The sequence below is a fragment of the Embiotoca jacksoni genome, unplaced genomic scaffold, assembly GCF_022577435.1.
Source record: "Embiotoca jacksoni isolate LCO1_2020_lvr unplaced genomic scaffold, fEmbJac1.0.p SCAF_4, whole genome shotgun sequence".
In the NCBI taxonomy this organism is placed as follows: Eukaryota; Metazoa; Chordata; class Actinopteri; family Embiotocidae; genus Embiotoca; species Embiotoca jacksoni.
The window spans coordinates 17,987,503-18,013,673 of record NW_027185392.1 but is presented as its reverse complement, the minus strand read 5'-3'; the positions used below and the strand labels follow the sequence as shown (position 1 = coordinate 18,013,673).

Sequence of the window (26,171 nt, the reverse complement as noted above, 5' to 3'; positions counted from 1 at the left end):
CATGTTTTGGCGCGCTGCAGCAGCTCAACGGTGTCTCCGCCGTCAGACCCTCCGAGCCGGACGTCATCGGCCAAAGGGAGTGCAGAGTCTTCAGCTTGGTTGTCAGGTTTTTTTTTTTAATAAACGTCCAGTATGTAAGTTTCAGGGGATCTATTAACAAAAATGTATACAATATTGCTCATGTTTTTCATCACTGTATAATCATCTAAAACTAAGACGTGTGTTTTATTTATCTCGCAATGAGGTATTCATATCTCCTCCACACTGAGCTGGTCCTTATCTACGGAGCCTGTTGTGTTTCCACCCAGGAGCGTCCAACCAAACACTGGCTCTGAAGAGGGCCTTTCTTGTCTTTCATGTCCACGTAGATCCTCTTCATCCGGGCTCAGACTGCACATTCAGCCATTCAGGAATTTTTTTTTTTGGGACTGATTATTTTAGTGTACTGACTAAATCAAAAACACGAGATTACTGACTCGGTTGTTTTGAGTCACGGTGGTGGAAAAGCTGACAAAGTACGAAAGTCACAAATGTTTAATGTAAATTTTAAAACCAACTTTGGTCAAACATCTTTTTCTTTAAATAGAACAAATATTAACAACACGCACGCACGTACGTGCACAAAAAACAGTCAAAACAGAAGCGGTAACAAAAAAACAGCTAGTTTTCAGCTAAGATTAGACATAATTAGAGTGATAATAGTGCTGTTAAACCTTGATGTCTCCAGCCTGGAAGACAACAAATCCAGCTTTAACACTTACGTCCTGCTGAGACCACAGGCTGTAGGGATGAGCTCCATTTACAGCATTTAGATTATCTGTGTTACAGTAGTCTTACTGAGAGTAAAGACACAATCCTGTCAGGCTGAAATAACATCGGTGGGAAACTGTGACTGCTAAATGAAGGTAACCAAAGCAACTGAAACTCACGAGTACAACGGCCCGATGTGATGTTGCAGTTCTGTTAAAGTCTTGATGTGAACACTGACGGAATGATATTTACATTTTGATTAAAAAGCCACCCGACAGTCTTGTGTTTTTAGCAGCAGTGCAGGGTAACGTCTCCGTTGTGATGCCCGGTCACCAGCGTGTCCGCCCCCCCCCATCGAGCCAGCTGCCAGCCTTCGCTCTCCGGAGCCCGGACCATCCGTGAAGCCCCGCCAGGCCCGAGCTCCCACACGCACACGCAGCCGCTCTGACTCAGGCCCACCACGCTGCAGCGCCTCGCGTCGGCTTCGCACAGCCTGCAGGGCACAGAGGGAACACGTCAGTACGTCGACGCGTCGACGCCGCCGCGCCTCGCCTCGCCTCGCCTTGCGTCGGCCCTCGTCTCACCTGCCGGACCAGGCCTCGGGTGGATACAGACGGGTGGCCGGGACGGACCGTCCGCTCAGGGGGTTCACCGTGACCAGGGAGAACAAGGCGGTCTTCGTGTCCTCTGGAAACAGCCCGTCTTTTAGTTCCCCTTCTTTTTCCTCTTCCTCCGGCGAGCTTAGGAACTGATGCTGCAGCAGGACAAACAACACTCCCTGCGTACAAACACAAACACAAACACACAGGAGTGAAGTCATCTTAAAGGCTGACAGGTATTTTATACAACGACAGCGTACTTACGCAGGAGGCGTATCCTCTGAGACAGGCCGTGTGTGAGAAAGCACCCCCGAGGAGGACTCTACGCAGCAGCTGTCCGGTCTTTAAATTCCTGTAACAAACAAACAAACGTTTCCCTGTAAACAGAAGCAGTCTGAGGATATTATTTCAAGGCTTAAAATGAACGAGACAGTATGTTCGAGAAAACTGTGGAGTGTTTATCTTGACATACACAACATGTAAACATGCTTCAGGTTTTTTTTCTCGACACTAGGGAGCAGCACAACCATGTTCCAAACTTGACATCAGCTGTCTACAGTAAGTTGTTGAGGCAAAAGCAGGGAAACTTCTGACCAATCAGGTGCTGCCGATGCTACTGCATGCTGTACCCAAGCGACCAGGCTTCATTCAGCCCACCTCAGCTCCAACCACATGCCACTTCTTTGCCCTTTTTTTTTGGATGAGTAAAGACGAAGGCTGTCAGCCACTGCAGAGATGGAGAGCGCCGGAGACGTCAAAACCGTTCTTCAGAAAATGTCACAGAGGCTTCCTCCATTTTTTATGAACAGTCGATTGTGACAAACGCGTCTCTCACCGTCTCTCCTGGCGGTGTCTGAAGTCAGAATTTTCCAATAAGGGCACAAATACAAGGAAGTGAGCACAAGTCTGTCTGTGTTATTGATTCTCCACTGGAATAAATGATTGGGTCTAACAATACTTGAGCGTGTGAACACTATGAAACCAGAAAACCGGAAGTCGGCAGGGTTGATGTTTTGCTGCAAAGCGACCGTCGGCGTGGCAGTAACTCCGACCCGTCATCGCTTCATTGGTACTCACCAGATGAAGAGCCGTCCGCCCTCGTCTGTGCCGATGAGGGCGTCGGAAAGTCCGTCCACTGCAGCGAGAGCCCCGACACAAACACCGGGAGACACCAGAGGCTGCGAGCCGGGCGAGCTGGGAGACAGACGGAAGTGAGACACCGAGACATCTCTGCAGCGACGCGAAGGAGTTTAAGTACGCCGAGTTACCTGCTGCCGTCCGTCAGCGTGAACACCTGCAGGGTGGAACCGGTCGCCGAGGGGGACGAGGTGACCACTCTGGACTTGGACACGCCCACGGCTGCCTGGACGAGCCCCCGACAGAGGAGCGTTCCCGTGAAGCTGGAGCACGACAGCATTCTGGGCACACGGGCGACACACGCGGAAGTCGTCTCATTTCCCAAACACGTCCGAGGTGTTTCACAGCTTTGAGTTCATGCAAGCAGTTGTTCCACCGTATGTTGTTGTTGTTATTGACAACATTTGAAGTGCTCCTCAAGAAATACAACCAATCCTGACGCCGCCTCTTTTCTTTCCACTTTGTTGCGAAGCAGAACCGGTTTTTAAATTGTGCTGTGGAAATAAATGTCATGATGATGATGATGATGATGATGATGTCGGTCTGTCTGTAAGCTTTTAGACCACTGACCTAACATATTGCATTTAAGAAAAAGTCTATTGAGGATGAATAGTTTCACATTATTACAATGGCCTGGCAAAATGCAGAGCACAGCAGACAGACAAATAATCTGATGAGAGGAGTGAACCGGGAGTGAACCGGGAGTGAACCGAGTGAATCGGGAGAGCTCCGATTGTTTGCCTTTTTTCATTTTGGGCTCAAATTACACACAAAAGTTGAAAACTCAATGTTTGTGGAGTTTGTAGTTCTCAACTTTGTCTGGAAAAACTAAATCCAGAGGAAGCTTGATGATTCTCGTGTCAGGTGGACGACCTGTTTTGTGATTCAGTTAACGGTCTCTTTACAGCCACCAGTTCAGTTTGCAGTAAATCTCCGGCTCTCTGTAACGTTCAGCTGCGTTAAACAGAATCACATAAGATAGTTTTTCAAATTGGATATTATTTCTATATCTAAAACAGAGGACGTTAGGTGAGCAGGCAGGTCTTCAATGTGGTCCAGGACATGTTCGTTTACGCCTCTGGTAAAATAACGAGGGGCTCATCATGTGGAGGAGATCGGATCTCAGTGCGTCCTGGGCGCCTTTACATTTTTCATTTGTGATTTAAACACGAGAAGACGCATTCAAGGTCAGGTGTGAACCTCTTTCACTGTTATACTCACCTCACTTCTCTGATTTCCAACTGACCCAGAGTCACACACATGAGCGCAGCAGCATCCGGGACAGGAAACACATTGATCACTGGCTGCAAACAAGACACAAATACAAAAATACATTACAATTCATGCGTGACTGAATGAATGGGTCCCACAGCAGAGTGTGAAGGAAACATGAAAGTCTGCCAGCAGCCGCGTGTCCTACTGTCACTGCAACTTGTTTCATTTAGCTGAAGCTAAATGAATCGTTGGTATTTGTATATAAGCGCTGCAGCTAATGATTATTTCCATTGCTAGTTAACCTATAGATATTTTGGGATCAATCAATAATGTATAAATGTACAAAAAAAAAATGTCCCTCATGTTACCAGATCTCAGATCTTCATCTTCAATTGCTCATTTATTTTGAGACCAACAGTCTAAAATCGATTTAAATTACAACAATATTAACGAGAGAAAGCAAACGTGGACACTTGAGAAGCCGTGAATCGGCACATATTTTTTTTTATTAGAGCCATTTTTTAACCAAGAAGGTTGTGTTGACATTCACCGTTTCTCACCAGAAAGCATTATGTTGATCTCTTTCATGTATTTCGCACGTTACAAATTGTTTTCAGAGATAATGGATGAAAGAATATGAAACCTAAATTGTTCATGTTTACTTGTCAACAGTGTTTTTGAACGTACTGCTGCATTTCCTGGCAAATTACAGACGCCAAGTATCAGACAGAAGAAGAGTGTGACTGGATTTCTGCACAGTCCTGTGAGAGTGAATGAAATGCACTGAACCAGCGCTCTACAGCGCTCACTGCTGGTGCAGACCTTTGGTATGCAGGCATGTATGTGGACACTCAGTAAAAACTCACCTCATCAAAGGTCCAGGTGTGTATTAAGCTCCAATCAGATGCTGACGTCTGACTCCAGAGGCACACAGCCCACGTTCCTGCTGCTGCTACACACAAACCGCCTGCGGATCCGGGAACACAGCATGCGTCCACCAAACAGCCTCCTGCTGCGGCCTGAAGATACACACACACACACACACACACACACACACACACACACACACACACACACACACACACACACAGTAGTTTACTCAGAAAATGTGTTGCAGATGCTCGCCACAGATCTCATGACCTACTTTCACAAGATTTAAGCACAGTAATAACAACAACATATAAAACAGACTTTTTTTTCTTTTTTACCTTCAGTGTGTGCGTGTGTCTCATCTTGTACTTCTCTGCAGTCTCCTCTGTCCTCTGTCCACCTGAGCCTTGGAGCTGAATGCTGGCAGGAGTCGGGCAGGTAGCAGCAGGTTCAACCCTGTGACGCTGATCACCTGGTGGCTCAGATGAAGTCTGGATCTGAGCGGAGGGGGCGACATCAGTCGGGCTCCGAGGGGGGTAAGTGACGGACGGACACGGAGACAGAGCTGGAGGAGACAGCGCCTGTGTGGACGGGCTGTGAGGAGGAGGAGGCAGGGTGAGGGAAGGGGCGCGGGGGGAGGTGATCTGGGGGCGGCTGCCGGTGACCGGGTGGGGGCTGGATCCGAGGGAGGGTAGCGGGGGGCTGGAGGTTACAGCGGATGAGGGCAGGTGCGGGGTAATGAACGGGTCGAGCGCTGAGGCTTGAGAAGTCAACAGCAGCTGGAAACATTTGCTGTTATTTTCGCTCAGTCTGTCTGTGGTTAGTCTTGTTCTGGGTTCAGAGGGTTCAGAAGGTTCCTCTGAATCCTCGCGACACGTTTTCACATCCAGCTGCTGCACAGGAGACTCTCCTTGAGCTTTCATGTCATTACGTGCATTTAAAGCGGTGCAGTTGTCCCAAGGCTCTTCTGGTGTTTCCTGTAGAGGGCAATCAATGTAAAGAGCCTCGATGGGAGCTTGGTCTTCTGCTTCAGGGTCTATAGACATTTGGTTTTCTGATGCAGGCTGGTTTATTATGAGGTCATCTGAGTGTCCAGTGATATAATCATTCACTTTGCCTGCTGGTCTGTCTGTAAAGTCTAGATGAGGTTTGTTAGTGGAGTTTATATTTGTGTGCGTGTTGCTTTGGCTATGACAGTTTGGAGTCCCAGCTTCATGCCCTGCAGATTTATCTTCACACTCTTCGACCACTGACACCGATTCTGTCGAGCTGCTCCGAGTCTCCATGTGGAGGTTTTCAGTCCGAGACTCTTTATGGGCTTCTCGATCCGACGGCTCTTCAGTTAACGACCGGCCAATCATTTTATCTGTTAGCTTGTCTTCAGTCGACAAGTCCTGAAGGTCTACAGACTGTGTGGCAGCTTGTTGCTCTTCATTAGGATGAGGTGAGTCTGCGATTGTGGGCGTGAGGCTGAGAGGGAGAGAAAGAGGCATCACCGGTTCACTGCTGCTGTTGTTGTTGTTGATGTTGTTGTTGTTGTTGTTGTGGTGAGGGTCATAACGCCGGTTACTGCTGCGTGTGTTGTAAGACGGCGATGAGAAATGTTCGACTTCTGATCCGGTGGCGACTTGGCGGAGCTTGTGCAGCTTCAGGGAGGCAAACTGGTCGTCTGGGAGATGGAAATCTTGGTGGATGTCCAGGTTCGTCAGGCCGTTGACCAGCGAGCCGGGCAACAGAGAGGGAAGCGGAGATGTTTGGGACGCTGGAGAGGAGGGCAAGAGGAGAGATCGCCAGCTTGATGAGCCTGAAAGACACGAAAGTGAAGTATGTCATAAATGTCGAATAGACGCCGCGTTAAACCAAGAAAGTGTTGAATGGCTGTCGCTTCGACTCCTCTCTCTCCTCATGTTTCTGTACGTGCTCACGTGTATATTTTACGTGATGTTTATGTTCATTTGCATATGAGTGGGGAAGTAAGATTCGATCACAAGTGGTCACTTAAGATGCATGTTAACACCAGGTACCTCCATACAATACTTACTTCTGTTCCTGTGTGAGGATCTGCTCAGAAACACGGGGCAGACCTTCTCCAGATATTTGCAGGCAGAGCTGGGTAGAGCTCCATCAACTCCAGAAGAAGGCAGCGACGAAGTGCTGTGGGTGAACGCAGGCTGGGGTTCATCTGGCACTGAAATAGTTTCCCCTGGAGTGAGGCGGGGACCTGGTCCATCAGTTCCATGGGGAGACTCGGAGGACGAGACTGGGGTGTTGGTGGGTTGCGGATCGTCTGAGGTTTGTCCGCTGCCTAACTGATGGGTATCTAAACTAAGAGAGGGTCGTGGGGTCCGAGGTCTCCCTCTGCCCCTTCCTCTCTTCCCCCTCCGGCCTCCCGCTGGACGAGCCGCGGTGACCACAGTTGAAAAGCCGGCATCTGATTCAATCTGCCGAGCTGCAGACGGGTCCGACATCCCCCTGGCGCTCTGACTCTGCTCTGCGTCAACAGCCTGCACATGTGACAGTTTAAGAGGAATTACAGCCGTGGGTGCAGCCGTCACAGAGGAGAAATCTGGGTGAGTGCGTTGATCTGAATGTGTGCTCCTGCTCAGTCCTCTGCCGCGGCTCCTGCGAGGTCGCCCCGTGCTGAGCTGGGAGAGTATGACAGCCTGCATGTCAGGCTGGCTGCGTGACAATGTCATTCGCCTTGTGGTTCGAACGTAGTACTCCGCTGGGAACAGTAGTCCTTCCACTAAGGTACAAGAGTCCAGGAGGCTCACAGCTGTCTTTTCCTCTTTCATGCCCACAGTTTCATCAGGATTTTTTTCACTTTCTATTTTTTCTGATGCATTTTCTCCAGTGTGTTTATCACTAGTCTTTTCACATAGACTTATTTCACTCTGTCCTCTGTTATTCTCACCATCTTCTCCTCTCATCACCTCCTCTCTTCTTTCACTTTGAGTGCCATCTTGTCCCCTTTCTTCTGTGGTTATCGCGGGGTTACAAGATGTGAGCAAGATGGAGGTCGACTCTGATTCTTTTTCCCCTTCAGCTCTCAACTCAGTTTTGTCTTCTTGGTGTCCTTGCATCTCCTTTCCGTCCTTCTCTCTTGTGTCAGCGTTCCCTTGTGTGTTCCAGTGTGTAAGCAGCAGAGAGGGAGACTCGGAGTCTGTACCTGGAAACAGCTCTTCACTTTCATTCAAAACATCTGTTCCCTTTGACTTGGCTTTTTTCTCCTCTCCTGCTGTTCTAGTACTTCCCGTCAGTTCACTCTGCTCCGGTGCTTCTTCGCTGTTGTCCGTGTTCATGCCGACCTCCGCGCTCCTCCTCTCCCAGCGCAGGCGGCTGCGTCGTGACCTGAGGCGCAGGGCAGGACTGGGTCTGTGGCCTGTAGGTGTGCCATCGCTTGGATCTGGTGTCTGTGGACTGGCAGCATCAGCGGGGAGCAGGAACCTGATCACCTGTCTCCTCCTGGAGTTATCACAGTCTGCTGGACCTGGTAAATCATCAGATCATTTGTAAATCTAATGGTTACGACAGTGTAACCTCATCCATATGACAAAATGTATGTCCTATGAGAGTATTTATGTGATCAAGTATCAATGAACGAAATAGTTTTGAAGTAGATAATGGTGTCATATGACTGCAGATTAAAGGTGAAAGAGATTTGATTGGATTAGGGCAAACTAACCTTCAGAGTGTCCCTGGCACTGCGGGACATCTACAGCTATTGATTGGATGAGGCAGGGATTAGATGTGAGCTCCGGATGTCTCTGGTCCTGCTGAGTGACGGTGCTCCTCACATGTCTCTGGTCCTGCTGGTCCTGCTGAGTGACGGTGCTCCTCACATGTCTCTGGTCCTGCTGGTCCTGCTGAGTGACGGTGCTCCTCACATGTCTCTGGTCCTGCTGGTCCTGCTGAGTGACGGTGCTCCTCACATGTCTCTGCACGGCATCCAAGCGCTCCGCACGCTGTTTGCAGACGATGGTGTGCATCAAAGAATGTTTCCTCCATGTTCCCGTTCACAAAACAACGTGAAACAGCCTCTCACCTGCAGTCTCTGGGCTGTCCTCAGGTATTCCCTTTGCAGCTGTGCCAACTTCCTGCGAAGCTGAGAGGGGACACTGTCAGAAGAAGCGGCTTCGCGGGCAGCGCTTCATGTGGCTTGAAGTGTGTAAACAAAATGTGCATTACCTTCTCCTTGTCGTCGCAGTGCAGCGTGGTCTTCAGCTGCTCCTCACGGTGCACCGCGTCTCCCCCGTTAGTCTCCATCCTGCTTTAACGGACCCTGACACACAACACGAGACTGAGACTCGCATGCGTCCGTAGCACGGCTGGGTCGGCACGAGTTTAAGGCCGGCGGTTACAGATCGGACGTTACATTTACTGTAGAAAAACAAACTACAACTGAAACATGAACAACGAACAGCCCAGGTTAAATATATCTACTTCGCTGGACGGGAAACGTGCCTTTCCACGTCGGTCGTGTTCATGTTCAGTTCGGCGACTCCACCGGTTTGTCCGCGGAAAGGTTTGTTTTGGTGTTCGATCGTGCGGGGATCGATTTACTCCGAATATTCCCGCGACTCAAGACAGGCGTGAAAAGTCGAGCTCCGACGACTCGATCGGTGGCAGGTAAACAACACAGGTTCGTGTTTACTCCACATTCACGAGCATTCATGTTACTTCCACGTCCAAAACGGACACCAGTGTATTCAATTGTAATGCATATAGTTAAGTTATTAACCGCTAAACCGGTTACATAAAATTCAGAGACCAAACAGGCTCATAAGTGGAAACGTTAATCACATTTTTTCCGACATTAGGAGCGAACATTGTCCAAATGTCACCACGTTAAATCTTTTTATGGCCGCCTTGAAGATATTTTTGGACAGAATATGTCCCAAACATCTGCAGTGGTGTGCTCTTGAAGAGGTTTGGCTGTTCGCTGTCTACCAAACCACACGGATTAAAACTGGGACGCAAGTGGAAATAATTTGTAAAGAAAAACCTTCCAGACAAAGTTTGCAAACTATTTACCCAACACAAATATTTCTCATAGACCTCTACGTGTTTATTTTATGTGTGGTAGAAAGTCACTAAAGTACATTTACTCAAGAACTGTACTTAATTACAATTCTGAGTTTCTTATACTTTTCTTAAGTATTTCCATTTGATGCTTCTTCATTCTTCCACTCCACTACATTTATTTGACATTTATTTTACTTTTAAGATGAAGATTTGACACAATAATATTCAACACGTTGTTAAAGATAAAAAAAAAACAATTTCCTACAAAAAGCAGCGTGTTGTCTGGCTCACTTTTCAGAAGTCTTTGAGTTGTTAACAGCTCCATCAAACAGAGAGTTGTCCCTCTAAACTTCAACATGGTTTCATTTTAATAAATGTTCAAATTACCTCATATCTCAACAAAAATCAAAACTTTGAGGAAAAAAAAGCCTTCAAAATCCCTTTGATTTATCTGCTGTCCTTGGATATAAAACTAAGTAACTTCATCATGTCATATTTCACAATATAAGGGTTAGTGGCCACGTAGAAGTACTTTTACATGAATAATTTTACTACACTTTGCTGTTAATAGTTATCTTGGGATTCTGGAGGACTTGGATGTTCAGTGGTTTCATTGAGGGGTGGGTGGGCGTTAAAACTCTGCATTTTCATGTAATTTTGAAATATCGTTATATCATATCTACTTGAAATAAACATTGGTAAAACAAGGCTTATCGTGATTTGGTCTGAACTGCACTTCTCTCATTCTCCCGTAGTCAGCACTCAAAATATGTTCGGTGCTCTGATAAAGCACTCGTGTGGTGCACTGAAGTGTTATAATGCTCCAGAAAACTCTGCTTATGTACTTTTACTTAAGAAGGATGTTTCATGCAGGACTTTTACTTGTAATGGGTTATTTTGAAAGTACTGTACTGTATTATTTTTGCTCAGGTAAACAATCTGAATACCTCATCCACCATTGGTAAATGCTAATATTTTATTTTAATTCTCCTATGACATCAGCATTTTAATACATTTAATTTGGATTTAGTTTTATTAACATGTTGGCAGATACCCCCCACACCCCCACCCCCCAAAAAAGAAAAAAAAAAAAAAGCAATATCGAACACAGCCACATTTTCTACAAACTATCAAAAGCAATTGAACAGTTTCAGAATTTTAATGCCACAATAATTGCTCAGATGCACTAACAGTACTTGGAAAAATATGTACATTGCTCCAGCGAACCCTACTCGTTTGGCACAGTTGGAAGGATAGCGAATGTTCAAATCTATCGGATATTAACTCAAGCGGACTGCGGTATCTACGTCTTCAGGACAATACAGAAGACTTTTCAGTCCAGACTGCATCAGCATAAAATATGGCAACTATCACAAGACAAACTCTTTGAAACTGTTCACGTGTGGTTGAATTTGTGATTGAATCTTTCTTTATTTGTAACAAAGTCACTTTTGCTACGTATCTATGGGCATATAGTATTAGTTTAACACCAGTTTAATATGGTTTTCGCGGTCCTCTGACGATGAAGCCAAGCTCGTACGCGGTCCTATTTAGTTTCTAGTTCGGTGAAACCGTGCCGCTCTTCAGCCATCCGAAGGTCAAAAACTTCATTGCCGACAGGCTGAGGTGCATCAGTGGACCCAGGTTGTAGAGCATGTGGTAGAAGGCGTGGACAGACAGGGTTCCCGTCTCATCGGCGTATTTCAGCGCTACGATGGGTGTGTACAGCTGGTTTGTCAGACTACGGAAAGGTGGTTTGCTCATTTCAATGACTTTCTTGGTGCACTGCAAAGAAAGAGACAACGGACACAAAAAAAAAAACGGACAGTTTTGTGTCAGATTTAAAGGATGAATCAGTGATGCGGTCAGAAAGATCGGACACAGCGACGCTGAGCCGCAGATTGTTTGTGAACTTACTCTGGCAATGTCTTCAGGTGTTTGTCCCAGTCCCTCAAAAATTTTCAAAGAAGTAGGAAGATAGTAATTGCGGAAGTGTTGCAATGTTTCAGGATCAGTTCCAGGGTACTGCTTCTTTTTCACATCCTCCATCATCTTTGCTTCAAACTCCGTGTGCACTGGACCAGGTTCAATCATTGACACTCTGAGGAGAGAGACACCAGCAGAGGACAGAAAATGAGAAGACTGCAACTCAATCGCAGCATGGATTAAGATTTCCACTGTCAGAAGGACTGCACTAGTATTGGAATAACAATTTAAGTAACTGCTTGATGGTTTTCCATAATTTATGACACTATTGGACAGTAGACTGAAAGTGTTGGTTTGACTGAAAGTACTAAAAGGAGCAAACATTTGACATTTTAATATTGGTCTGGTCTTTCAAGCTCCGTGCTCGAGATTAATTTGTGTCAACAACTATAAGATGGCCTGCTCAGCAGAGGAATCTAACTGACTGTTTATTCCCCCGATGTCTTTTCTAGCCCCATACACCAAACATGTTTATTTTTTAGGAAAACATCTAAACCGTGAATGTTGTTACTATATTTCTTGGCAATCCATCTAATGATGGAGATAGGTGACAGTGGGAAAAACAATGAATGCAGATGCTATACGATAAATGGTTTGATAAGTATATAATTGGAGACTTTGGACAGCTGTATTATCCAATGCACCAAATGACGTAATCTTTTTCAGAAAGATGGTGTTCATCCCTTCTGTAAAACTTCTGACATTGTTTAAGGCAGACTTTCTATTTTTCTTTGTATGTTGCTACTTTACTAAAAGCATTAATAATGTGACCAGTGGCACTCACGTGACGTCAAACTTCAGGAGTTGCACAGCCAAACTCTCGCAAAACCCCTCCATGGCAAACTTGGAAGCCGCATACACGTCATTAAACACCACCGCTTGAAAAACACAGCACATATAATTTCCATTTTCTGACGATATGAAGACACATCAGCTCTTCCGGTTCGTTCTTGTTTGTGAAGACATACACTCGTACTTAAACTATATTATCTTCTTCATCCGTCTACGCTTCCATTCATCCATCGTCCACGTACCCATCCATCAAGCTGAAGCCGACAAACCTGTTGTTTCCTCCTGTACCTATTAACGCCCCATCCCGCCTCCTCTTCCTTCACTCATCCCTTCACTCCTCTGTCCCGGCTCACCTTGCACTCCCATCACACTGCTGACCACGATGATGTGTCCTCCCTTCCTCTTCTTCATATCAGGTAGCACCTCCTTGATCATGCGGACCGCCCCGAAGAAATTGGTCTCAAAAACCTTCTTCATCTCTTCAATGGGGATGCTCTCCACCGGACCGGCCAGGCCGATACCTGCATTATTGACTGTTTAGGAGGAAAGGAAAACAAGGAGGACCAAGAAGAAACGGCGTAATCACCATCAATTTTAGACTTTGTGACACTGCAAGATACATCAGAAGATGCTTCTACTTACTCAGGACATCCACGTGTCGATCTTTGATGCCATCAATACACTGTTTGACGGACTCGTCACTGCAGACGTCCAGTACAGCCAGAGAAAGAGTTTTCCCATACGCATCCCCGGCAGCTTCCAGCAGCTTATCTTTGCGTTTCAGATCACGCATCGTGGCGATGACTGTGGACAGCGAGGTGTCAAGGAGAAACAATCAAAGCTATGAGGAGTGTGAAAGAGGTTTATCTTCGTCAAGGAGGTTATGTTCTTGGTGCGGCTGTTTTTTTCTGTTTGTCTATTATGGATAAACTACCGACCCAATTTCCATGAAACACGGTAGAAGGACGTAGCGTGGGCCATAAAAAGAACCCATTTAATTTTGGAGCCGATCAAAATCACAGGATGGATCCACGAAATATTTGGCAAAACAAAGGCTGTTCTAGAAATACGATCAATCCTTATCACAATCCACATCTGCAGATATCAGGCGTCTTCTGGGACACACGTGTTTGCTTGTGACAGTGGTTGGGGTGAACTGGTTCTGTTACAGCAGCTGAGATGTGCACAAGCGTACTTTGACATCACTTTCTCTGGGTCTACGACGGGGCCTCCTGCTAGTTGTATGTATGGAGAACCTTAAATAGGAGCCCCCCCAGGGAACCTCCTCATCAAGTACCTTAACCACCTCTAGTGTCTCCTTCAGCGTGAAAGAGCAGCATCCTTCTATTCAATGTTAATGTATTGTTTGTATGTATTTGGCAACACAAATGTAGCATCTCTGTAAGGCGCCTGTGTGTGCTCCACCATACAAATCATTTATGTTCAGATTAAAGACAAAAAGTCTCACAAACTTTTGTTTGTCTGGTACGAACAAAGCCTCGTTGAGGGGGCAGCAACCTCAACGAAACATTTGAAACCGTAAACATTCATTAAATGAATGAGAAAATTAGCTCAGCCCCTACTGTCAAAGTGCCTTTCAGCAAGACGCTGAATCACCAGCTTTAATCGTTTCAATCCCAATCAGATCTTCGTCATGTCTTTCTGATCTGTGCCGGTGTTCCTGTTTTCATTGGCTGTTTGCCAATCGTTTTGTCTATAATTATGCTCCTTCTGTTTCCATTGACGGCTTCCAATTATGAGTTTGTGAACTTACAGTAACACTGCCTTCCTGTAACTCCAGCACTACCCCTTCAGGCTGCTGTAGTTTAAGGTTAAATTGGGATCAGAGACAATGTGTGCGGCTGCAGAGAGGCGTAGTGACCTGGGAGCTTTTCCTTGTACTGGAACCTTTAATCTGAGACCTTAATGACAGCCGAAGAAACCCAGTACGCAGAACATAACCTTTTGTACTCTACTGTGTATGCTACAGATTATTTTAAAGGTAGTTTTCCATCTCTTAGGAAGTCATTGTTTCCCATTATTTACGGCATTAAGATACATAGTGGACATCAAACATTATTAGCATTATTTTTTTGTCCATGTTATAAATGTAAAGTATTTCTTTAGTAGTATCAAAATGAATGGAGACCAGTGGATACCTGGGGCAGCAGCGGAAGTGCATTCAAATTTAAAAACGCAGGAGCATAATGATTTGCATAATAGTTAGCTGTGATGTAAATTTAATTCAAAGCTAATTTTAAAGTCATTTTTAAGAGCTGACACATGAAAAAAAACACCGTTATGTTCATTTAAGTAGGACGCTGATACAACCTTGCTTCTTGTCACCATCATTATTTCTTCTTTGTTTGAGAACATATGACAGGTATGTGGCCAATAGTTATGAGTTTTACATTTGCAGTTCTGCTTCTAATGAAAGAGTCCTTAACAAAGTCAACTGTGACCTCTGTGCGAGATCAAATGCTGCAAGCTGTGCAGTTTCCTTTTCAGGCAGTTCAGGCTGCAGCATTATTGGTTCTCAGTTGTTGTATCTAAATTCAATCCTTATTGACGTGGCTCAGACTGATTTGATTCCTAAACAACACTTGTTGGAGATGTAAACCACAAACAGCGTCTTAACTTCAGATGGAAACGTCTCCTCTGCTGTGCATCCAGATGGACAGATGACAGTTGTCATAATCATGTGTAACACTCTTATTATCCAATTAAAGTATAATTGTCTTATGTGTTCCACACGATAGAGGCTGAAGCTGCTATAATTATGATCATCATTAGTTGTATTATTTTAGGAAATGTTGCATGTTTTTAGGCTATTCCCTATAACACAAAGGTAGCCTATACACACCACAAATAGAAATACAAAAGAAATGCTTTCTCTGTATGTCTCTAACACACACACACACACACACACACACACACACACCTACCGTGGTAGCGCTGATTCTCGTCATTGGCCAACATCGTGGCCAACCTCAGGCCGATACCGGAGGAGCAGCCGGTGATCAGCACCACTTTCTGTCCGGGAATTGCCATGACTACACTGCCTCTCTGCCTTCTACTGGCAGACGGAGACAGTAGGTGAAAGCTTTGCTGGATGTGCAGGCTGATCTGAAGTTAAAGCCACTGTAAGAGGATGAAACACAGAGAGAGAGAGAGAGAGAGAGAGAGAGACAGTCACATAGACAGCATCCAACAGGATTATCTCCAGGTCGGCCTTATGGTAGCGATATAACAGTTGAAATAAAAACATGTTATAACTGTAGGAGTTGATCATATCTGACCTGACGTTTGGTTTCCGACTTATAGTGGACAGAACTGACTGAAACAGAAAGATTTAAAGTATGTGAGTATGTACATACATGTCAGCAGCTGTAAGTCTTTTTTAAAAAGATTTGGCGCCGCCTAATGGTCAATATAATTATTCTTCAGGCGAGTCCACTAATTAGTATATTTATATATGAAAGGAATGATTTAAAGACAATTGACTATATTCAGAAGCAGACTGGTAACAAAAATGTATATCTGCAATTTGCTCTCAGTCAGCACCAGTTTGATGCACTAAATTCAAATAGACACAACATATCTGTCAATCAACGAATTCTTAATTTGAAGTTATAAAACAACAGTCTTTATTTGTAGTGTTTGTCTAGACTATTATGTGAAACAATTACACACATTTTCAAAGGATTTCCTCCTCATGTTTGTGTGTACAGAAAGCCAAAATTCATAGTTTAATTAATCTAATGATCCACTGACACCTTATTTGACTTGCAGTAATAACCTGCTTTTAACATTAGAATTATTTAAATTATTGCTAAACAGTCAACAGTGTGTTTATCTGTCTCCTTATAGGTGCCTGTAGTGACTTCCTCTAAACCTTCTCTGTGTGACTCGGCTTCACCTGTTTGGTAAAAATGCATAAAACAGACTTCATTTGGAGCATCTGACAGAAACAGAACATTCCTACCTGGACAAATATATACACTGCTCAAAAAAATAAAGGGAACACTTAAACAACACATCCTAGCTCTCAATGAATGAAATATTCCAGTTTAAAATCTTTATCCATTACATAGTGGAATGTGTTGCGAACAAAATAACATAAGAATGATCAATGGGAATCAAAATCCATTATCCCATGGAGGTCTGGATTCAGAATCATACTCAAAATAAAAGTGGAAGAATCAGATCACAGGATGATCCAACTTCTGTGGAAATTCCTCAAGACAAGTCAAAATGAGGCTCGGTAGTGTGTGGCCTCCACGTGTCTGTATCACTCCCTACAACACCTGGACATGCTCCTGATGAGACCACGGATGTTCTCCTGAGGGATCTCCTCCCAGACCTGGATCAAAGCATCAGTCCACTCCTGGACAGTCTGTGGTGCGACGTGGCGTCGGTGGACGGAACGAGACACGATGTCCCAGATGTGCTGGATTGGATTCAGGTCTGGGGAACGGGCGGGCCGGTCCGTAGCATCGATGCCTTCATCATGCAGGAACTGCTGACACACTCCAGCCACATGAGGCCGAGCATTGTCCTGCATCAGAAGGAACCCAGGGCCCACTGCACCAGCATATGGTCTTACAATGGGTCTGAGGATCTCATCCCGGGACCTAATGGCAGTCAGGGTACCTCTGGCTAGCACATACCTCCCCAGACCATCGCTGACCCACCGCCAAACCGGTCACGCTGGAGGATGTTGCAGGCAGCAGAACGTTCTCCACAGCGTCTCCAGACTCTGTCACGTATGTCACATGTGCTCAGTGTGAACCTGCTCTCATCCGTGAAGATCACAGGGTGCCGATGGAGAAGCTGCCAATCTTGGTGTTCTCTGGCAAATGTCAATCGCCCTGCACGGTGTTGGGCTGTAAGCACAGGCCCCACTTGTGGACGTCGGGCCCTCGTACCACCCTCATGGAGTCTGTTTCTGACAGTTTGAGCAGAAACATGCACATTAGTGGCCTGCTGGAGGTCATTTTGTAGGGCTCTGGCAGCGCTCCTCCTGTTCCTCCTTGCACAAAGGAGCAGATAGCGGTCCTGCTGCTGGGTTGTTGTCCTCCTACGGCCCCCTCCACGTCTCCTGGTGTCCCGGCCTGTCTCCTGGTATGTCCTCCGTGCTCTTGACACTGTGCTGACAGACACAGCAAACCTTCTTGCCACAGCGTACATTGATGTGTCATCCTGGATGAGCTGCACTAGCTGAGCAACTTCTGTGGGTTGTAGACATCCTCATGCTACCTCTAGTGGTGAGGGCACTGGCAAAATGCAAAAGTGACCAAAAATCAGCCAGAAAGGATGAGGACAGAGAAATGGTCTGTGGTCACCACCTGCAGAACCGTTCCTTTATAGGGTTGTCTTGATAATTGCCTCTTATTTCCACCTGTTGTCTGTTCCATTTGCACAACAGCAGGTGAAATTGATTCACCATCAGTGTTGCTTCCCAACTGGATACGTTGATTTCCCAGAAGTGTGATTGACTTGTTGTTACATTGTGTTGTTGAAGTGTTCCCTTTATTTTTTTGAGCAGTGTATGCACCACACTTGCCAATCATTTGTATTTCTTGCACTGCAGCAGTAAATATCTTGACTGAAGTAGTCCAACCTGATCTGATGTAAAGTGCTGTAGTTTACTTCACAGTGACACAGTAACATTCCATAGTGCACTAGTTAGATCTTTGCTGATCCCTGCTCCTTCCTCCTCCTCCTCCTTCTCCTCCTCCATTTTTTCCCTTTCCTCTTAAGAGCTATTTTCCCCTATTTGTTTAGATTATAGTTTTTAACATGTCATTTCTATTGCACGGCTGGCTATCAAATATTAAACGCCTTATAGGCGATGATGTGAAAAAGAATTGAGTAGTCTAGAAGAAAATGATCCTGTTTACAAGCTTATTTCATTAATTTACAGTCAAAGCTAATGACCATTTTTAAAACACTTTTTTGACAACGTAAAGGATGACGAGTTAAACATTGGAAATGGTCAAACCCGCAGCAGGACTCCTGCACTGAACCACCGACATATTGTTCTTTAGTTTGTTCACTGGGCGAGTTCACATGTAAGCATGACAAAGCACCAAGAGCATTACTCTTGGTAAATGCTTCTTCCTCTTCACCAATGTCATCATCATCACATGCAGACTGCTTCAAAGAATCTGTTATCGTAGCGACACTTTGTGTCTTCAGCAGAGAAGGGTTCACTTCTTCACCACCAGCCGCAGGTTTTCTCTTTCTATCCATGTTTTGGAGACGAGTGCTTGATACTTTTTACAGTCGTTGATACTTTTAACAATGAAAGGTCCTTTGAACAGTCCGAGATACTTTTTACCAGCGGTAAGTACTTTTAACTTCCCAAACTTCCCCCAAAATTCCCAAACTTTCCAATGGCCAGTTCATTGCTGAAACAGGAAGTTGGGGGAATGTTTTTTTTATTTTATTTTTCATTTCAGTATTGTATAAAGTTATAACCATGGCAAACGATACACGTGAGTAATTCATCTCTGTCTGTTCACACACACACACACACGCACACGCACACGCACGCACACACACACACACACACACACACACACACACACACACACACACACACACACACACACACACACACACACACACACACACACTTTAACACAAGACTGTGCATATGCCAGTCATATGTTTAAGTCAACCTATGTGAAGCAGGAGGTTAGGACTTTGGAAATATGCCTGGAATCTATTTTCATCCAAAAGAAAAAGTCAGTATGCATGTGTGCCTGAATCCAATTGACTAACGTTACCAAAACATGGACAATTATTGAACACCACATTTATATCGTCTTTAACTTAAATCTTGTAACCTATATTATATGGAGAATATTCCAACTGTCTTAGGACATGAGACGATATACATTCACAAAAACAGAGTAGTTTGTGCATCTGTTCATTAGTTACAGGCTGGAAAGCACTAATCCTCATCTCAAACTATGTATATATAGGGGAGTGACAATTTTTGCAAAATGCTGCAAGATGGCATCAAATCACACCATGAACAGTTATTCCTTCATACTAACATGAAAGTACACTCCTGCATATTTACCACTATGTGCACTTTTCAAATTTTTCTGATGTCTTTTTGAATATGGGTCAAATTTTAGCACACATGATTTAAAAATAAATAAATAGATGTACAGATGTCCTCTTCGACAATAGACTAATGTAGATTTGGGTTGAAGCCAGGGGAACATGCATGCATGTGTGTGCATGTACTGAGCTCAGATTATGTTAAACTCCCTGTGAGCTGCTAGTTTCTTTGGAGTTTCCCACATTAGAGATTCAGAATAGTAAACCCTTGAAATAGAAGTCATTGAGTACATTTTTGGCAGCATTGTGCACATATAATGGTGTGTGTGTGTGTGTGTGTGTGTGTGTGTGTGTGTGGTGGGCAAAGACAGACAGGCACTGGAATTTGGAATCTGCAGCAGCATATTTTTATTAGTTGGGCAGCACCGTTGTCCTGTCCTATCTTGTTGCGTGCGTGCGTGTGCTTGCGTGCGCGTGCGAATGTTCATGTTGGTTGTTTTGCGTTAGGTCCTGGAGAGTGATTTTAATTGGCATGCTTACATTAATGCATCGAAACAATAATGCACATGCGCTCGGAAACATGTGCGTGCCCATGAGAGATACAGATACAGACAGCACAGACTCCCTTAAATCAATCCAAAGACAATGATGCTAATAAAGACACGTGCAGTAATTATGTTTCGGCACAGCCCCAAGAGTCTCGGAGTGCCCTGGGAGGGAGGGGTAGCCCCGGAGAGGAGGAGAGGGGAGGGAGGGGAAAGAAAGTGAGGGAAGTTCTCTGCGGGTGAAGGTGCATTTTTTTTCTCCCCCCCCTCCCCCCGCTAGTCTGTCGTCTTCATCCGTCCATCCAGAAGTAAAGCAGTAAAGAGAGCCGTGTACGGGCTGCTGAGTATCAACTATCATCAGTTGAATCAGCCTTTATGTTTGCGCACTCTTAATTGCCAGATGTCGGAGCGCGCGTAAAGACGCACAGGCGCGCCGCACTTCTCGACTGGTAAAGCTCTCTCCTGCAGAGCCGAAGTTCCTCTGACTGCAGGTGTCCCGCTGAGCGCAGGGAGCCACGAGGGGATTATTGGTCGCCATATCGATAGCTTCAAATGCAATATGATGGATCAATGGAACCCAGTGCGCGAGACATTGCTGCTGTTGCTGCTTGCCACATTGCCTTACACCTCAAGAGCAGGTAAGCTGAAATATCCAAGATTGTTTATTTGTTCATCTTTGTGTAAATAATTGAACCTCTCAATTAATTTGTCTAATTAAATTGATATAAAAAGTTAAATTGGTTCCTCCACTTCACTTCTTCCTCTCCTCCTAATCACATCACTTGTCACCACCTGCCCTCAAGTTTTAATGCCATCTTCAGCCCATCATTGCCATTATTTCAATCCTTTAAAGCCAACACACTCATTTTCACCCACTTTTGCATCAAGCCAAAAGTTGGTTTGAGATTGATCAGGTAAAATCAATTTCTAAAGATCCTCTCTGTCACCCACAGAAAGCTCTCCGTGCCATTTTCTCCTTAACCCCCACAAAAACAGTTTTTCCCTCCATCTGACAGATGGTGTTGTCGTGCCAGGTCATGCAGGCCTGAAGCTTATTGAACTGAACGACCCTTTTTTTGGGGGGCTCCATGAGCCCACTGCACATTTGCTAGACAGTCGAAAGGTATCGGCCTATATGTCCAGACTTGTTCTGCCATACCTGCTGCATCAGTCTGTTCTCCCATACAGCAACTTACAGGATATCTAAACTGTAGCCTAAAGCTGGGTAATGAGGAACAGACAGATAAATTAAAGTAAGCTGTGCTGAACTGTACTGGGGGATGCTTAGTTCCATACAGAAGCTCCTGGAGCTGCACTGGAACCAGGAGGACTTTAATCTTCTTAGAACCAGGTGTCACTGATGTCTGTCAGCTTAACTTCAAGTGTGTATCAGTGTGATTGAATATCATCTCATGATATAAGCTACAATGTAGTCTATCATGGTCACTCACATGATTCAGCCCCTCAGAGGAACATGGTGAAAGACAAAAAAAACCTTGTGTCATCAAGATAGACCAGAGGAATCAGGTTATTCTTTGTTATTCTTTAATTTTAAATATTAAAGATATATTTAGCCATTGTTCCTATTATAGGATCTGTATTAAAGATGGAGTTTCTCTTTGTCATGAAATTGTAGACAAATTTGATCTACAATTTCTTTATTGCAGAGAAATGGTGGGAATTTTGCGAAATTGAAAGCCTCTGCAACCGTTGAGGAGATGGACTATATTTGAAATCAGTATTTTGCTTCAATTTTGCAGCTCTTTTAGACTTTCCTAATGTTATCACACTAAATGTAGGGAAATGAGTATTTTCTCAGGAGTTTCGGCACTCAAACCAGTTTATCCACCATTTTACAGCTGTAACAGTAGCACTCAGTATGTTACAGTGGAGCTATGACGTAAGCTCGAGTCTGGACAAAAGTTCTGCAGAGTTTAAAGAAACAGGAACACTTTGGGAAGCGTGCTTTTTTGTAAATGGTCTGCACTTATTACAATGGTTCTTTCACTTGTCAGTTAACAAAGCTTTCGACATTTTTGCCTCCAACTTACCCATTCATAAAGGCACACCCTCCAATGGCTGGAGAGCTGCCGTGATTGGTGTTTGCGTGCTAAAAAATATTTGATGTTATGTCCTGATAACCTTAAAACAAGTTTTAATCATCCAAATTCATACTGAATACTTAGAAAATAACTTATTATGTGTAAATTGTGTCATAAAAATGGATTTAAAAAGTATTAGCACAGCCTTTAAAGCTTGTTAGCCTTTGTCACAGTATCACGATCCCAGCATCCAGTATATGAAGTAACACACACACACACACGCACACACGCACACACACACACACACACACACACACACACACACACACACACACACACACACACACTCAGATCTCAATGTGTCTGTGAAGGTCATTACGGAAGTGACTGATGTGACCTCTGGACCTTAAAGGTCATCTGAGGTCAAACTAGGTCAGGGTGTAAACCCTGCAGCGTCTCTCAATATGTCCTTGTAAATAAGAGTTTATAAGAAAACAACCCTGCCGGGAAAGAGAAACACAAATTCACAAATAGTCCAAACAACACAGACACACACACAAACAGTATTCTTTCATTCAGTTACTATACAAACTCTTGCATAACACCCGTTCTTCAACTGTCTCCAGTTACAAGACCCTCTCGATAGTTTTCTTAATGTCAGATGCAGTTACACACCTGGCTGTCAGCTGGTCTGCTCTGAGTTATGGTCGCAGACTTCTGAGCTATGTGGTTAAGTTACGGTCAAGCGGTTATCTCAATCTGGCCTAAGGTGACATTACCCGCCTCTGTGTTACAGGTAACTATCAGCCTGACCCGTGCTATTTATTGCTCTCAAATAATTCAAAGTATTCAGGATTCACAAATCATGTGGTTGCCACTGTAACATACCTGAATACAGATTTGTTTAGTTCAGTGCTTTCCTGTTCCACTGTGAGCTGGCTGCCTCTAGAACAAGAGGAACAGCAGGAAGATGACATCACAGGCCCAACTCCCAATCCAAATATGTTTGTATTGGACAGTTATACAGGACAGTTGTGTTAATGCAGCAAATGGTGTGTTGTTTAGAAAGCTTATGATGGCTGGCAGTGCCAATAATTGGTCCATCACTTTGGTTCAGATTAAAAATATTCCAGCTACTACCATCAAATTCTTGTCCCCCTTTTGATTTCCTCATTTAGCACCATGTTTTTAAAAAAAAAAAATTTATGATTACTCGCAAAACTAAAACGGCATTCCCACCTGGATCAGCTGCATTTTGTGTTTACTACTTTTACTAGTATCATGCTAACACATTAAACTGTAATAGCGTAAACAGACTACACTTTTCTACTTTAATGAACAAAGTGCTTTATAAAGTAGTTCCTCTCTCATTCATGGCTTTGCACAACACACACACACACACACACACACACACACACACACACACACACACACACACACACACACACACACACACACACACACACACACACACATCAACCAGTCGTGGTGGAGCTGCTACGCGAGGCCGTGGTGTGTCCACTGGGAGCAGCTGGAGAATCTGAAACAAAGATTTAGGTGAAACAAAGACATGAAAATTTCAACAGAGTCCAAAAACTGGTCATCAGTCAATAACTGACTTCCATTTTGTGCCTTGATTGATGACCGTAGTTCTTTCAACTGACAGTTTGGGCAGAATTGTTTGAGGTTTTAGGTCAGTTTGAAGAGTGTGAAGGCGTTCCTCGCAACAGAAGGATCAAACAACAACCTGAGTAAACTCTTTTTAACAGTCATACAGCTGCTGCTGCGCTTCAGTAGATTTATATAGAAAGAGGACATTTTGTTCACGAACATCATGTTGAACATCATGTTGAAGCATCTTTATAATTTATTTTTTAAAGTATTCATAGAAAAGCTATAATGTGTATCTTAAACACAACTTTTAAATGGACACATAAAATGTGTATGGACATTTGTGGTGGATGAAGTCTGATGACTTCACCCTGATTTGTGACATCAACACTAGTTTGGACACCAATCGTGGTCCAGAAGACAACTTTCACAGGTGTGATGCGGAAACTTGAAATCTGCATTAAACAAACAGTGAGAACGGTCTTCCAGTCAGCAGCAGTTAATCATCTGAAATGACAAATAATTGCATATTCATATGACTTTAAGAACCAGCCTTACCACTTATTAACTTTGGACTAACTTCATTATAGAAAAATGACATCAGTCACAAATCATCTTTCAAAGCAGAGTATTTTTTATATGTTTTCTAACAGCCATGTAGTGGATCTTTAATTACATCCTGTGCTTTAGTTTACGATCAAATACCAGCAAATCTAAGAATATTTCCACCTGCCTCAGTTGTGCTTTGCTTTTAATTCCAAGTTAGCATGCAAACTTGCTAAAACTGCAACAAAGAAAAAAAAAAAGTTTTACACTTGGCTGAGGTAGAAAAGGTCATGTAATTTATTTATAGAAACAAACCCAGATGGAAACACAGCAAATGAATCGTAACTTACATATGTTCCGGCGAAGATGTCAATATTAGCATTCAGCTCAAAGCATTAGTGTGACAGGGTTAGGGTTAGTGCCGTTTATAAATAAATTATGTTTCAATATTTTGTCCTGCTGTAAAGATTTGTCGGAGTTTACTGCAAATATAGTTCTAATGTTCCCTGACCTACCAGAAAGCCAGACTTTGGTTGAAGCAAAATAGAAGTTGAATGATTGGACTCTATAAAACATCTGTATGAATACAAGACTGAAAAGCAGTTAAATCATAGGTCATCATCTTATTAGTTGTCCATTCAACAGTTTAAATAGCAGCCACTGACCAGCATCCGTCAGCAAAAAGATCAAGCAGAAGAAGTAATCTGATGTTTGGAACAAGTCCTTATTTACCTGGACTGGTGAGCAGTGTGAATGGTTGTGTAAAATATTCTTTGGCTTGTTCTACAAGAAACCCAAAGAGTCTTTTATAACTGGTGATGCTCAGTGTTTCAGGTGATTCTGTCCTGCTCTGTCAGCGTTTTATTTTGAAATGTTTCATTGATTACTTAAACAATGGAGCATGCAGAGGATCAACTTTTCAGCCAGCTTAAAAACAAAAGTGATAACGTATGGAAATTCATAAGAGCTGCGTTTCTGAAGTAGCTATGTCATTGGCTTAATGTCGAGCTTTAATTTTGCCCAACCAGCTCTGCACTGTATGTCATCATTTTGATCTGACACAGGACATCAACTGTTGATATTAGAAAACTTTGAAATGTTTGTGTTTTTATATTATTCTGTAAATCATGCTTTAACGTTAAGATATTATTTGAAGAACTAAACACACAAAGATATATTGCCGATGGTCATAATTTGTGTATTTCTTTCATGCACTCTGGCATAGTATGTCTTTGTACTGTAAATTCTTCTTATGTTAGAAAATAAGCTTGCCTTTGTTTTCCAAAAATCAAAGTGGCCATATGATGCAACATCCAACAGTAATAGAGAACAGAGGCGCATAAAGCAACGTGGGGCTTTTCAAGAAGACTTGGAGCCCAGTGACTGACAAATATTGATGCAGTCTTTCATCTGTGTTTGGTGGCATGAATAAAACCCCTTTGTCGTTCATGTGGAGGAAGAGGAGGGAGAATTACAACCGAGGTGTTGATACTCGAGATCAGCATTGGTTTCAAGACAGTGTCCTGAAGGGAGATAAGGAGCACGTGTCCGTCTGTCTGTCTGTCTGTCTGACGGTAACACTGATATTAGAGATTCCTTTAAGTAGATGCATGTGTGTGTCTGTCTCTGTGTGTGTGTGTGTGTGTGTGTGTGTGTCTGTCTGTGTGTGTCTGTGTGTGTGTCTGTGTGTGTGTGTGTGTGCGACAGGAGGGGAGATAATCCAGTGTGTTTCTTTGATCCGAGGAAAGAAAACACATGGTGCCTCTATCCTATTCTTGCCCTCCTCCTCTTCTCTCTGGTTTTCATCTCCCTCTTTTTGTCCTTCGCTTGGTTTTGTCTCAAAGGAGAACGGTGTCAAGTGTTTGAAGGGGAAGTTTGAGAAAAGCTGCAGAATGAGAGTGAGCTTGAGAAAGAGTACAAAAAGGTAAAAGACTGTAATGAGAGGTTACTGAAGCAAATCCTCTGTGGAGGAATTG

General features: G+C 44.0%; 3 protein-coding genes across 4 annotated transcripts in view; 1 reads left to right on the top strand and 2 right to left on the bottom strand.

Moving 5' to 3' along the window:
• Positions 1-519: 519 nt before the first annotated feature.
• palb2 (partner and localizer of BRCA2) lies at positions 520-9,119 on the bottom strand. 2 transcript variants are annotated; one of them, XM_069167835.1, is made up of 12 exons: positions 8,760-9,119; positions 8,617-8,676; positions 8,257-8,536; positions 6,613-8,061; positions 4,910-6,375; positions 4,568-4,720; positions 3,708-3,790; positions 2,618-2,767; positions 2,427-2,543; positions 1,614-1,701; positions 1,335-1,528; positions 520-1,243 (listed from the first exon to the last, which is right to left on the bottom strand). In XM_069167835.1, the coding sequence occupies exons 1-12, from the start codon at positions 8,835-8,837 to the stop codon at positions 1,039-1,041; spliced, it is 4,323 nt and encodes a 1,440-aa protein (XP_069023936.1). In that variant the 5' UTR covers positions 8,838-9,119; the 3' UTR covers positions 520-1,038. The 2 variants fall into 2 exon arrangements, with proteins under 2 accessions (XP_069023936.1, XP_069023937.1); XM_069167836.1 differs by lacking the exons at positions 520-1,243; positions 1,335-1,528; positions 1,614-1,701; positions 2,427-2,543; positions 2,618-2,767 and adding an exon at positions 2,795-2,980.
• A 1,379-nt stretch (positions 9,120-10,498) lies between these two features.
• rdh8b (retinol dehydrogenase 8b) lies at positions 10,499-15,506 on the bottom strand. The gene is made up of 6 exons (XM_069167389.1): positions 15,320-15,506; positions 13,017-13,178; positions 12,728-12,907; positions 12,367-12,460; positions 11,514-11,697; positions 10,499-11,381 (listed from the first exon to the last, which is right to left on the bottom strand). Exons 1-6 carry the CDS (start codon positions 15,423-15,425, stop codon positions 11,154-11,156), a joined length of 954 nt encoding a protein of 317 aa, XP_069023490.1. The 5' UTR covers positions 15,426-15,506; the 3' UTR covers positions 10,499-11,153.
• Positions 15,507-20,553: 5,047 nt separating this feature from the next.
• Positions 20,554-26,171, top strand: part of LOC138209540 (collagen alpha-1(XI) chain-like) — a 36,462-nt gene continuing 30,844 nt past the window's right edge. The window contains exon 1 of the mRNA XM_069168195.1: positions 20,554-20,634. Coding sequence (XP_069024296.1) covers positions 20,556-20,634 — 79 coding nt within the window. The 5' untranslated portion in view covers positions 20,554-20,555. The remainder of the gene's footprint in view (positions 20,635-26,171) is intronic.

What these genes read in the sequence shown, in the direction of transcription:
- palb2 (XM_069167835.1), bottom strand. Translation starts at nt 8,837, where the DNA reads ATGGAGACTAACGGGGGAGACGCGGTGCACCGTGAGGAGCAGCTGAAG. An exon ending in GACACACGCACACACTGAAG is followed by an intron (nt 4,721 to 4,909) that starts GTAAAAAAGAAA and finishes GTGTATCTTCAG; the next exon opens with GCCGCAGCAGGAGGCTGTTT. An exon ending in CCCGAGGCCTGGTCCGGCAG is followed by an intron (nt 1,244 to 1,334) that starts GTGAGACGAGGG and finishes TGTGCCCTGCAG; the next exon opens with GCTGTGCGAAGCCGACGCGA.
- rdh8b (XM_069167389.1), bottom strand. Translation starts at nt 15,425, where the DNA reads ATGGCAATTCCCGGACAGAAAGTGGTGCTGATCACCGGCTGCTCCTCC. An exon ending in TCGACACGTGGATGTCCTGA is followed by an intron (nt 12,908 to 13,016) that starts GTAAGTAGAAGC and finishes CCTCCTAAACAG; the next exon opens with TCAATAATGCAGGTATCGGC. An exon ending in CTCCTGAAGTTTGACGTCAC is followed by an intron (nt 11,698 to 12,366) that starts GTGAGTGCCACT and finishes CTCTCTCCTCAG; the next exon opens with AGTGTCAATGATTGAACCTG.